Source organism: Curcuma longa, chromosome 17 (genome assembly GCF_044706935.1).
Source record: "Curcuma longa cultivar G26 ecotype Majalengka, Jawa Barat chromosome 17, ITB_CL_G26_1.1, whole genome shotgun sequence".
Lineage (NCBI taxonomy): Eukaryota > Viridiplantae > Streptophyta > Magnoliopsida > Zingiberales > Zingiberaceae > Curcuma > Curcuma longa.
In genome coordinates, this window is record NC_133877.1 from 3851208 (window position 1) to 3864725 (window position 13518).

The 13518-nt window shown below is 40.0% G+C and overlaps 3 protein-coding genes across 6 annotated transcripts; 2 read left to right on the forward strand and 1 right to left on the reverse strand.

Moving 5' to 3' along the window:
• Positions 1 to 2994: 2994 nt before the first annotated feature.
• LOC141811927 (putative WRKY transcription factor 40) lies at positions 2995 to 4456 on the forward strand. Its single transcript, XM_074700010.1, has 4 exons — positions 2995 to 3173; positions 3240 to 3569; positions 3678 to 3794; positions 3889 to 4456. The coding sequence occupies exons 1-4, from the start codon at positions 3105 to 3107 to the stop codon at positions 4231 to 4233; spliced, it is 861 nt and encodes a 286-aa protein (XP_074556111.1). The 5' UTR covers positions 2995 to 3104; the 3' UTR covers positions 4234 to 4456.
• Positions 4457 to 5647: 1191 nt separating this feature from the next.
• Positions 5648 to 9813, forward strand: LOC141811926 (omega-6 fatty acid desaturase, chloroplastic). Of its 4 annotated transcripts, none has more exons than XM_074700006.1 (11): positions 5648 to 5827; positions 5903 to 5954; positions 6940 to 7163; positions 7237 to 7380; positions 7531 to 7682; positions 8092 to 8214; positions 8329 to 8506; positions 8662 to 8780; positions 9144 to 9258; positions 9392 to 9558; positions 9648 to 9813. In XM_074700006.1, exons 1-10 carry the CDS (start codon positions 5789 to 5791, stop codon positions 9551 to 9553), a joined length of 1308 nt encoding a protein of 435 aa, XP_074556107.1. In that variant the 5' UTR covers positions 5648 to 5788; the 3' UTR covers positions 9554 to 9558; positions 9648 to 9813. The 4 variants fall into 4 exon arrangements, with proteins under 4 accessions (XP_074556107.1, XP_074556109.1, XP_074556108.1 ...); XM_074700008.1 differs by having other exon boundaries at positions 9698 to 9813; XM_074700007.1 differs by having other exon boundaries at positions 9706 to 9813.
• Positions 9814 to 10783: 970 nt separating this feature from the next.
• Positions 10784 to 13302, reverse strand: LOC141811663 (bHLH transcription factor RHL1-like). The gene is made up of 7 exons (XM_074699691.1): positions 12669 to 13302; positions 12484 to 12582; positions 12224 to 12394; positions 11943 to 12008; positions 11702 to 11767; positions 11321 to 11389; positions 10784 to 11179 (listed from the first exon to the last, which is right to left on the reverse strand). Exons 1-7 carry the CDS (start codon positions 13170 to 13172, stop codon positions 10844 to 10846), a joined length of 1311 nt encoding a protein of 436 aa, XP_074555792.1. The 5' UTR covers positions 13173 to 13302; the 3' UTR covers positions 10784 to 10843.
• Positions 13303 to 13518: the final 216 nt, after the last annotated feature.

Genomic DNA, 13518 nt, shown 5'->3' on the forward strand with positions numbered 1-13518 from the left:
ATCTGTCCCATAACGGATTGGATTGCACGGCGCTTTGTTAGATGCGGAAGCAAACCAGCATGGGCTGCCATATCCAAGCACGTGCCATCACGTGGACGCGTGATAGCCGCAGGATTCAGTCTCGATCTCTTTAACACAAAATCAGTTGGGTCAGTTCTAACACAAATCTTGGAGATGAATTGATTGTCGATCGAGTCAAGTCAACCAAGGTGGTGCCAAATTAACAAGTTGTGGGTGGACAGAAGGTCAACGGGATAGTCACGAGGTTCCGACGGAGATGGATTGATTTGGTCCAAGTCCATAATTAACATCGTGCCAAACAACTGACTTTCATTGCGCTAGCAGGGTCGAGTCAGAATTAATCAAGGTAATGAAACGAATTAACCCCAAATCCATAAACAAACGTGATAAGTTATGGATGACAGTCTTAAATGATGTTCCCAAAATCGTCAAGTCATGCAGACTTTTCAAATAAAACAGCGTACGTCAACGTGACAATTCGAATTGGACCCCATTACGTGTCAATTTAGCATATGCATGCTCTTAATTCGATTTTCCTTGATGCAAGAATGGTATGAGATTTTTTTTGGATGATAGTAATGTGGGTCGTTGACTTGGATCAACATTGACTGTGTTTCTTTGTGTGTGTATATATATATATATATTATATGCCTTGCCTTTGTTCTACCAATTCATTTAATTCATTCATATTTCCTTTTCATGTAAATTTGATGGAAACTTCCTGTCATTTATCTATTTTTATTTTCCTAATTTTTAATCTCGTGTCTCTGCCTGATTCGTCAGCCATTTATTAGCATATTAAAAAAAGACTGATACAAGACTTGAGCCCTGCCAGAATTACATAAAGGATTTATATACGGACGTTGATAATTAATTTATACAAGTTGGTGCATAAATCAATTATTGCATACTGCACGTGAAAACGCAGAGAAACCAGATTGGCATTTGAATGAAAATAATAATAATAATAAATAAATAAATAATCATAAAAAAAAAGCTGCATGCAACTTCTAATATTGTATATATTGATTAGAGGATGACAGATTTATTATAATAGAATAATAGATTAATTTTTGATAGATATATATTATATATTTATATAAAATCTTCTATTTTTAATCATTTGATGGTCGATTATAAATTGATCTCGTAATTTATTTCTTTTCACATAACTTGAGGATAGACTATTAGAGATGACGACGTCTGAGTAAGCGTAATCACTTTTGCTATAATACATATTATCTCAATTATGTTGGATTTAGTAATCACTCCAATATCTTACACATGTTACCATAGCTAGAACGAGCCAGTTACAGACAATCAATATGCAATTGCAATAAGTTTTCAATGATTTGTCCTTCCGTTGCATTCCTTCGCAGCGGCAAAAAAATCAAAAGTACATCTTTTTTTTTTAATCAAGAAGCGTGCCATTTTAATTTTTTTATCAAAAAAAATGATGCCCCTCACCATCAACAAATTTCCAACTGCTCTTCAATGTACAATTAATCCAACTGCTCTTCAATGCACTATTCCCATTATTATCTCCCGCATATATCTTCCATTTAAATCTTGAATCGAGGATACATTACAACAGCTTCAAAATTGTAATTGCTACACATGTTGTAATAATTATAATTTCATAGCTGTTATAAAGTAAATGTTAAGTAAATGAGTTGAATCTATAGTTACAAAATTATAATTACTACAACAATTATAGTCGAAATTGTTACTGCTACAACCAAAGACGGAGCCAAACAGTTTGCTACCTGGGCTTTAGCCCGGGGGCCCAACGAATTTACTATTTAAATTTATTATAAAAAAAATTAAAAAATATAAAAGAGAAAAGAAGATAGCTCGGGGAGCTTGGGATTAGCCTGAAGGCTATCCATTTCCTGGCTCCGCCATTGGCTACAACAGTTATAGTCTATTACAAAATTGTAATTGTTACATATGTAGTAGCTACGATTTCATAGCTGATATAATGTGAATGTTAATCAAGTTGACTGAATTTGAATTATAACAGTAAATTGTAACTGCTACAACAGTTGTAGCCACTACGATTTCATATCTGCTACAAAGTGAATGGTAGATGAACAAAGTTGAATCAATATTATAGCAGTCATAAAATTATAACTACTAGAACGTGAATATTTTTGAACATGTTAAATATGTATTGTAATAGTTATAAAACGGTAACTATTACAACATATATATAATTATAATTTTATAACGGCTAAAACGTGCCCGATCTATTTAAAATTTATACAAAAGATAATAATAAAAACAATATATTAAAGGGTAATTAGATAATTATACAGTGTAAAAAAGGAAAGCGTTCTTTTGATTTTTTTCCCCCAACGTGTAATTTAGGCTATACTACGTCACAGTGACCGATAACGTCGACGTAAGCTTGCTTGCATCATGCGCCACGCGAGAATCACGTTCCTGGACTTCAAATGATGCCACGTCGTTACCAGCCTGTCAACTGATATGGATGGATGAGGACATCATTAACGAATGCAATTGTGCCTTGACTTGAAGTTTCAGCCGTATAGCCATTGACCTCATGCCTCTCTTCCAATCTATTTTGCCCGTGCCTTCTTTTTTTTCTTCTGATAAATCTCCGTTTCATATGAGATTGAGTTCAAAATAAATTACAGAGCAAATTAATAAGATGAAATTTGTCCTGCAGATGATTCTTTTAATCTCATCCCTAATCCTAACAGCAAAAAAAAAAAACTACTGAAGTCAATCAAGTCTTTGTAAAAGAATAATTCGGAAACTCGGTCAAATTTCAGGACTTTACTTCGTTTCCAACCAACCAATACATTTCAGCTTACCTCACTCCATTGACTTCATCGATCATTTGGTGACATAAAGGATGGATGACGTTAGCTCTTGCGTGTGTCATATTAGTTCATATAGATCATCCCTGCCCTGTTTACTTCTGCAAATGTTCCAATCTGATTTTTTCAAGTCTTCTTGGTTTCCTCATCCATTCAACGGGAATACTTTCCTTTCCTCCCTCCCTCTTTAAATTGATCGACTTCATTCAGTATTGCTAATTGCTGCTCAAGAATCTAATGGATTTCGATACAGCCAGTCAGTTGCCGCTCGGGCTCCGACTCTCCCTCGAGAGCAATGAATCTCCGGTGAGTTCAACTAGTTATGCTTTCTGACAGCTTGCTTGTATTGTACTGATTGAAATAGGTTTGCAGAGAGAACCGCAAGTTGAAGAAAGCTTCTCCAGAAGAGATGCCATGGAAGTAAAGCTGCATGAGATCAGCGAAGAGAACAGGAGGCTCGCTGAGATGGTGACTACCTTGCTCTTGAATCATAGTGGAGGATCCTTCGACTTCTCGAACAAGACCAATCCTAGAGAAAATGAACAAGCCGTCTTGTGGAAAGGGAAGACAATCGAGACATTCAATGAGCTTAGTGGACAGTTCGAGAGTAATCCATCAGATGAAAATCCATGCAAAAGATTGAGAGTGGACACCATGGCCAAGAGGATCTGTGTTCGGAGCAACCCTACTGATTCAAGCATGGTGAGTTCGATTTACCTACAATAGTAAATTTCATGTTCAGATATTTGGTAGCATAATTCAAACAAAGCTTATCAGTTTATGCTTCGCTACATACTGTTAATTCATCAGGTGGTAAAGGATGGATACCAATGGAGGAAATATGGACAGAAGGTGACCAGAGACAATCCATTCCCCAGAGCTTACTACAGATGCTCCTTTGCTCCTTCATGTCCTGTTAAGAAGAGGGTATATTTAATTCACAGATGAAACATTAAAAAGTTCATATATCTGAACAATTACCTTAATTTTTTTTTTTTTGGTGATGTTGATTCATGATCAGGTGCAACGAAGTGCAGAAGACAGATCAATCTTGGTGGCGACATACGAAGGCGAACACAATCACCAACTCCCTTCAAGGGATGATGAACTCTGCAGTAGTCCAAGTACCCAACCATCTCCCATTGGATCCAAATCTTCTGCTGCCCAAACGATTGATCTTAACACAAGTCAACAAGACATTGTAGCTGATAAGATTGATTTGATTTTGAGAGAAATGTTTGAATTGCCAAACCTGCAGAGGTTGCTAGCTGAGCAGACTGCCGCATCATTGGCAAAAGATCCAGACTTCACTGCCGCTATCGCCCTCGCCGTATCTGAGAAAATGTTTCGACAGCCACCAACTTAAACAGTAATAGGAATCTGGATGAACATACTTGTCGTCCAGATGCAGGTGTATCATGTTCTTGTATGCTAATAGTTCTCCATATGCCAAAACATCAATCGTTTGATGTCAAACTGCTTTGATAAAATTTTTGATGTTTTGCCTATTTTATTTGACATTGGAAGCAATTGCTGAGCTATTTGAATCTTCCATTGATGGTCCCTGTAAAGCCATATGTTGTACTAGCACCTGCAAAATAAATGATAGTGCAATTCATACAACGTCTGTTAATCGGTTTTACAAAGATAAGACTAGAGCATTTTCAAATATCCTGTCATATGAACAAACTATAAAACCAGAGGATTATTATATTCTTCACCATCCCAAGTATTACTATTGATCCTTCTAACTCTTTTTTAACTCTACTCATCGAATCATTGTTCTTATTTTTCATTCTGCACCACGAGAAAGCAAGCTTTATTCTGTCGGATTCTTTCAAAAAATATATATTAATGCAAATCTTGATCTAATCAGTAGAGATAAAAGGATTACTGACAATACGAAAGAAATCATCTGTTTCAGAAGGATCCTTCTAAGTGACTGATGGAGAACTTTTTTTGCTCTAATTTTCAGGATTTAATTGGTTTTAATATGTGAAACTGAAACTGGCTGAGGTGTTCAACATGATACACAATGTTTGCTATAGATTCCCATCTTGGCAGTCACTGATTAAGACGTTCCAACACAACTTCACACATTCATATACGTTGCCAATTTCAATGGTGTAACTCCATTTTTCCTAACATGTTTTGGAAGATATATGCTAGCTAACCCAGAGTAACATGTTTTCTTTTAACTGCAGATTTTGCAGAACACCAAATGCAGTTTGACATGATAAAACAGATTAAATCAAGAATGGATGGATTTAGTAGACTAGACTCCTTGAATAAAGAAAACAAAAGCATTTTACCTGAATTCTGAGAGAGAGAGAGTACAAAGTTCCATTCAACTTAAAAAGCAAAAACATGTGGAGCTTAAGAAAAGGGCGGAAAAACACGAAAGCGTGAATCACATGTGTACTTTTCGCCAAACAAGATGCAATCTTTGAGTAATAGGGGAGATTTTTTTACAGATTTCTACACGGCAATAGTAGCACATGCATCACATTTCGAACTGTGTACAGAAAACTCCTATCGAGAAGAACGGAAGTCGGTGGCTCACCGTCTACCTCGGAGTCGGTCAGGTTCGAGAAACCCTACCGCCGTCAGTCCGTCCGTCCGCCCGTCCGCTCTCCACTATCTTTCGTTGACCGGGCCGGACCGGACCGGGCCGATCGACCCGAGTCAAAAGTTGTTAATTGCGTCGTTGAGTCGAGCCGTCCAGCGTGTGTAAATAAGGCAGTAATGGAGTTTGGACCGCAATAGCCACAAATTTTAGGACTCCACCACCGCCACAGCCAGCCACAAGCTCCAGCCCGCTCCCAAGCCGCACAGCTCCGGCGCTCTATCGTGGTCCGCTTCGATCCCTTGGCCACCGCCTCCGCTTCGGGCGAGTTTCCTTCCCGCTCTGCGCCCGGAGGATGGCGTGCGTAGTCTCCGCCCCTGTCTTTCGCCTCGAGGTAAATCGCTACCGATTTGTTCTTTGTACTTGGATTGATCTTTACGGCCTTCGGCTTCTTCTGAATGTTACTTAGGCGGTGAAGTCTCGTGGAGCAGCGCGCAGAGCGAGGTCGGGGTCATGTCTAGGTAGGCTTCTCAAGCTCTGCTATGATGCGTCGGATCTGTTTTCCGCATTCGATTTTCTTTGTTTTCATTCGGGGATTAGTGTTCTCGGGAAATTTTAGGGTTTTAGACAATTTTTTAAAAAAAAATTGAAATGCCCATGTTCCATTCCATGATTGGTTAGCAGGTAGTTAAAATATTTCGGGATGATACATGCTGTTGATGTGGAGTTGAACGTCGCCACAACCTGAACTGCTAAAAATATCCGAGTCACAATCACGTGATACATTCTCAACCAATGTTAAATAAAAAAAAAGGAGAAAACTTCTTATATGAGTCGAGTTCTCCTATTTATACAGGACCCTCACGTAGTCATGCTTGGGAAAGCAAATTGTACTAGTCGAGGGTTTGTCAAAATCTGTAGACCTATCGGGAGTGAGAATAAAATTCCCCTATCAATTTCCACTTTACCAGAAACTGCTTTGTTTCCTGTTATTTGGTATCTTATAATTTTTTCCAAAATAAAAACACTGACATGATTCAAACAAACGTCACTTTTTCTCTGATATCATGTCGAATTGTGTGCTCGATCATCAATTGTCCCAAAAGTTTGAGTTGTTACAAAGTGACAATTTAGTATTTTATCCTTTTATAAATAGTGAGAGGTGTAGACCTTTGTGGATTTATCTCATTGAATCACTAGCAAGTGTATCCTGATCTTGCCAAATACTCAAACAAGGACTTATAGTTGTGAATATCACAACTTGCTGTTGTTGTATTCTCCATGAACTTAGGTAGTTTTAACTTCTCTGTATTTGCTACTATTTGTCTTCTTGTTAATTATCGTGTTATTAGCTCATTTAATTTTGAGAATTATGGCAAAGCTTCTGATGGGTCAATTGAAATGCCTCCATTAACAGTGTTCTGTTATCATGGGAAAAAAAGGATCAGTAGGCAGTTATGGCAAATAGCTCTGTAAAATTTCTTGATTTTTCAGTACCTCATTCAGGTTTAGACAGCTTAGCGGTGAGAAGGAACTTCTCGTGTCAACATTCTTTCTCCCAAAAGGTGTCCTACAGGGTTCAGGCAGCAGCTGTGACAGCTTCACCTACGTTTCTAGATAATGCAGAAGAAAGAAAATTGTTGGCTGAAAAGTATGGATTTATGCAAATTGGGAAACCACTTCCAGATAATATTACTATGAAGGACGTCATGGATACATTGCCTAAGAAGGTACTAATTCCCTCAATTTTTTGTAGTCTTCTTTTAAAGTTAAACTGTCTAATTTTTGGACATTTAAATGAAGCTATTTGAAATTGATGACATGAAAGCCTGGAGGTCAGTTTTAATATCTGTGACTTCATACGCATTGGGAATTTTTATGATTGCAAAGGCTCCATGGTATTTGCTTCCTCTGGCATGGGCATGGACTGGCACAGCAGTTACGGGGGTTGGTTTCTTCACCTGCTTGGCATGCTTGTCTTTCATTCATTATATATGATGCTGCACTTGATTCCTACCTATGCAATAATGCTCACTTTGTTTTTTTTTTGGTATGTGGTATTTTTGTTTTTACCTTGCTAACACTTCTATTTTAAAGTTCTTTGTGATAGGTCATGACTGTGCCCACAAAGCATTCTCAAGGAACAAATTGGTTGAAGATATTGTTGGAACTCTAGCCTTTTTGCCTCTAATATACCCTTACGAGCCATGGCGGTTTAAGCATGATAGACATCATGCTAAGACAAACATGTTAGTTTCCTTTTACACTTTTCATTTTAGTTTTCTTATATTTGCTTTTTTAATCTTAGATTCCTTGGAGACAGGGAGTATCTTCAAGAATTATATTCTAGCACATTATCCATACACAATCTAATAATAGAAACTTGAACTCAAGATTTCTTGTATTAAGAAAGATACTATCCCAAGTCCCAACTAGTATTTACCATAGTGCTTACCGTAACAGTATAATTGAATAAGGCAAATATACATGTTCTCAACTAAGACACTCAAAGAGAAGTTGATTATCTTTCCTTTTCCTTTCAGATTCTGTGGTTGACTTCTTTTGTCAAGTAACTACTACGTGTATGGTTTAATGTGTGGACAAATGGAAAATTTTGTTCTTTTCCTAGATTTTCTGAATTATTTTCCCAAATGTCAGGTTATCAGAAGATACTGCTTGGCACCCTGTAATGAGAGATGAGTTCGAGTCCGCCCCTCTCCTGAGAAAGGCGATAATATATGGTTATGGACCTTTCAAGACTTGGATGTCAATTGCTCATTGGTACGTATCAGCTGCTACTTTGTGTTCTGACTTAGCTTATATAATATTTAATAGCAAGTAAATATCATAGTATTTTGATGTTAATCTTTCCTAAATTATCAAGTTTCCTAATAGGTTGATTTGGCATTTCGATTTGAAAAAGTTCCGGCCTGCAGAAATTGGAAGGGTGAAGATTAGCTTGGCGTGTGTTTTTGCATTTATGGCAATTGGGTGGCCACTGATTATTTACAAGACGGGAATCACAGGATGGATCAAGTTTTGGCTCATGCCATGGTTGGGATATCACTTTTGGGTACTTTTTTTTTTTCACTTTAGTTTCATTATTCTTGATGTTTTCCCCCTCATTTTCAAACCATGATTTTGTCTCCACTAAGGTTCATACATTAAAATTAGAATTACTGTGAACAACCTTGGATATCCGTCTTTAACTTCTTTGAAATTTTCTAGATGAGTACCTTCACAATGGTCCATCATACTGCACCTCACATACCTTTCAAAACATCAGACGAATGGAATGCCGCTCAGGCACAACTCAATGGAACAGTTCATTGCAATTATCCGCATTGGTATGTTAACTCTTCGCCTACCTTTTGCTTAGGTTTTTTGTTTCAACTCAGAATGCGTTTCATCTTTACTTTTTGGTACTTCCCAAAGGAAGAATAGATTTAGAAGTTTAAATGTTTTACACTTGGACAATATGTGTTCAAAGAATCTATAATTGTCCTTTATAACCTCTAGAAGTACAATACTTGCATGGAAACAAATTGAAATTGCTAGTTAATTGTTAATCTGTTGTAAAGTTATGCCAAAAAAACAAACAAACAAATTGTATCTCTCCTGTTCTGTTAACATAATGACCATCAATTGATCAAAATTTACTATCCTTTTTTTGCGGAAGGATTAAGGGAGTTAACCTTTTTCTTTTGCAGGATCGAGATCTTATGCCACGATATCAATGTTCATATTCCCCACCATATTTCTTCGAGGATTCCGAGTTACAATCTTCGGGATGCTCATAAGGTGCTCCAAGAGAACTGGGGAGAGGTGCGCGACAATTTTTCATCCCACTTAATGAGTTACTCATTGATGAGTTCACAAGCATCATCAGAATTGGATGCCATAAACTGCTTAGCATTTCCATTAACATTATTATCCTGTGGACATTTGAATTTGACAGTATCTCAACGAGGCCAACTGGAACTGGCGCCTGATGAAGACGATACTGACTTTGTGTCATGTGTATGACCACGAGCGATACTACGTCCCGTTTGATGAAATTGCTCCTGATGAATCCTACCCCATCCGATTTCTGAAGGAAACCATGCCTGATTATGCATGATAGAGGTGCTACTCACAACTTTCTTTTTTTTTCCGCCATTTTTTTATCAACCAAATGAGACGATTCGAGTCCAAGACAAATTTTTGGTCCTCAGATTTGTCACTTTTCTACTGAAGAGATTCTGAAATTTTGACTTACTACAAGGACAACAGCGTAGCCTTCTTATCCAGAATTTGCCTACATACCAGATTCGTTATTGTCGTGGGTTGCTTCTGTATTTTCAAAAGCTATTTAAGAAAAAAAATATTAGTTTATGCGTTCATTGTTAGTCTTAGAGGTTTATTTCCTTTCCTTTCCTTTCTTTTTATAAAAAAGGGGGCAATAATGATACTTTTTGGGATCGCGCACATTTAAAAAGGTCTGCGCTGCGCCGCCTTAAAGTGTTTCTAAATGAAGCAACAGGCATGACTAAGCAACAGGGGCAAAGTTGAGAATAAAATACAAGCAAGTAAAGCGAAAGCATATCATCTATAGTTATATATTAACACCCGATGCGGACCATAGCCTCGCATACCTTACCGTTTACCTCAGTCACCTAATTATCCACTAAAAACTTAAAATCCCTCTCACTAGTCCTAATCATTTGAGAAGTCGTCATCTACTCCAATCATTAGATAACAAATAATTTCTAATACTAATTATTAAGGATGGCATAAGTTTTTCTAACCACATTTAATATTATATCTAAGGTAATTCAATTGCCCCCAAAGCGGAATGTAGATGGTGAACATATGATATTATTGATATAATGATCAAGATCAATTCTAAGAGGTGATGACCGAGGATCGATTCTGTCATGCATCTAATATCTATGTATCTGAATGAATTTTCTTTCGTATCCATAAAACCAGACTTAAAAGAACCATTGAGGTAGCAGACATAAGTAACTCAATCAGCACTGGTATAGCTCATTAAGTAATTAGGCTTTCACTTCTCAGTACCCCACTAACTAGCCACTTTATCCTTTTTCTGCTGGTGCTTCCAATACTTTATTAGATGCTCCATCATTCCCCGCCTCGCTCTGTGCCCTTCTCCAACCCTACCACCACGCACTCGCACTCGTAATGGAATCGAGTAGCCTTCCAACTACGGTCGTGTAATACGACAAAGCGTGGAACGTGAAAGCATGCTATAGAAAAATCCAACAAAGAAGATAAAGTGGATCGCTCGAAAAGATCATACATTAAAAAAGAGGAGGAAAAGCGGATGAACAGCAAAAGGTTGCCCAAAAAAAAAAACCGAGTTCCGATTCCAGGCGCAAAACTCGAGGAGGAGCAACGACGACGTACATCACTGTCTCGAGGTGTCAGCGCCGGTGGCGGTGGTGGACTGCACGGTGAGAGCGGACATGCTGGGGGAGGAGGGGGCGTCGATGACGTGCGGCTGCGGCGGCGGCAGAGGCAGAGGGGGGCGGCGGTTGAGCTGGGCGGCAGCGGAGGAGGGGTGACAGGAGAGGACGGAAGCGAGGGAGATGGGCATCAGGCAAAGGCCCTTCCCCTGCAGGTACTGCATGGCCGATCCCATGTCCTCCCCCATCAGCTTCGCCACCTGCCGCTCCGCCGCCGTCAGGCCGTCGTTGCCCACTGCTGCCGCAGCATCGACGGATCCTGGCCGTTCTGCTCCTCTCTGCCATGTAAAAAATGTGTTTTTTTGGCAGATTTTTGATTGAATCATCGTCTTAATTACCAATCTAATCGATTAAATTCGATCCAATAAATATATCTATATCCAAGTACGCAACAATGGTTGATACGTGTGCGTACGTACCTCTGGAGACGCATCGCCGACTAGTGGTGCCACCGAGGTTGCTCCGCCTAATCTGCTCATGCTCAAGATCTGTACTGCATCATATGGAGATGATTAGTAAACAATATGATCGACTGCTCTTTGATCAAAGCTTAACTACACTCAAATATAAGATATAATAAAGCAGAGAGACTATCTATATCCATGTTAACGTGGTCCCCGGAATGAAACGTTAGAACTAGTGAAGAGAAGCCATTAATGAAGACTTGGAGCTGTTCTTAGAGATATGTTATCCGCATCAGGAAAACGTGGATAGGCCGGATTTGGTGCATTGTATGCGTGAAGAAGACCAAGAAAATAATTTATTAAAGATGATGAGATGAGGAAAGAAAGAAATTTTACCTTCACCTGGAGCTGCAGGAATTTAACGTAGTCAATGATCTCATCCAGCATCGATGCCTTGTCCGTCTGCAGCACCAACAGTCACAATTCAATTAGAATGTGCAATGCTTTGGTAAGTTGTTGCTAACACTGCAATATTGCAGGCAGCATGAACACTGTCCACTTCCAAGTGAGGCAACATCGTGTCTCTAGTAGAGAGTTCGAGGAAAAAAAATGAAGGCCGGGTGAGGAAGAAGAAGACCTTGTTTGCGCTGGGCAGCAACTCCTGCAAGGCTTTCATTCTCTCTGCGATCCTCTCCCTCCGTAGCTGAATCACAAAAACAAACAAGAGCGGTTAAAGACAAAAGTTTGGTAGGAGAGCCGGAGAAGTAAGCGAGCAAGAAAAATCCAAAATTTCGGATAGGGAATATAGAAGAGAGAGCAGAAGCATTTGATCTTAAACCAATTAAGATTCAGAGAAGAAATATTAAAAAGAAAGAAAGAAAGAAAAGGATCTTTCTGCTTCTTTGGCAGATGGCCTACTCTTTCTGCGATGCTATGTGGATCGGTAGCTTGTCCTCGCCTAGCCCTGACCCTTGGTCTTGGAGGTGCCTGCGAACCTCCGCCTGTGTGTGCCGAAGAGACCGGCGCCGTTGCAGCAGAGGGCTGTCCCGCCCCGGTGGTGGTCGCCGCTGACGATAATCCTCCGTAGCTCTGTGACATTCATTGGTATAAGCATGTACTAATTTCTCTGTTATTCTTTACATGTATTGGTTTGTACGATTAGAAGAAATAGAAGAGACCTGAGCACTGTGATGCTGGAAATGGTGGTGTTGGTTTGGCGTTTGAGCTGGGCGCTGGAATGATCCAAGGAAGCTACCGTTGTACAATACTTCTGCGTCCTTCAGATCATTACAAACCTCACCTTTAGCAGAAACGGAGATTTGCTTTCCCTCGTCAAGAGGAAATTAGAAAAACAATTGCGTACCAAAGGATTGGGGGTTTTGAAGCGCGCATCGACCTCTGGCGATCTGTCGACCAGACTCGAATCACCTGCCCCTCCGTTGCCGAGGGAGAGCGGAAGCGGGACAAAGAGCCCCGTGTCGCCCCCGGCCTCCGGCATTCGCCCTAACGACTGGAATAGCATCCGCTGCAGCATCGACTTCCCCATCGGAGAGCTATCTTCGGAGTCAGAAGCCTGTTGCTGTCGGATACGCGAAGCAAGAAGTGATGACGACTCATCGTAGGGCGGCGCATACCGGATGCCTTCATACGCCGCCTGCTCCTCCGGCGGCCTAACGGCCCTATCGAGCGACCTCCCGAGCCCCTGCGACCAGGTAGCTCCGAAGCCGGATACCATCTGATCGAAGAACTCGTCGCTTCCTCCGCCATTCTGGAGCTCATGGGGGCCGATGTGGGCGGCGAGGCCAGAGGGCACCATTCCGCCGAGGGACGTCGCTACTCCTTGCATCTCCTTGCTGCTGGGCTGCATATCTTCACCTCAGCTACCAAAAACCTAAAGTTTAGGATCAGGGTTTCGCTGGAGGAGGAGAAAGCTCGAGGTGGAAGACGGCCATGATGGTGTTGCAGTGGGGAGTATTTATAAAACCGCAGTTTAAGTTAAGCAAATTAACAAGCGATTAGGAGATTAATAAACAATGGATTATTTCCCGGAAAAACGGGGGTCAGCATGCGATCGCAGTCGCATGCTATTTCTTATGGCACTGCCATCGGATTCCATTCCATTCCAGGCTTCTGCAGCTTGTCCCATCAAAGCAATTACGGTACAGAATGAAATAAAAGTGAAATTGAAATTTATTGTTTCTGGCACTCAAATA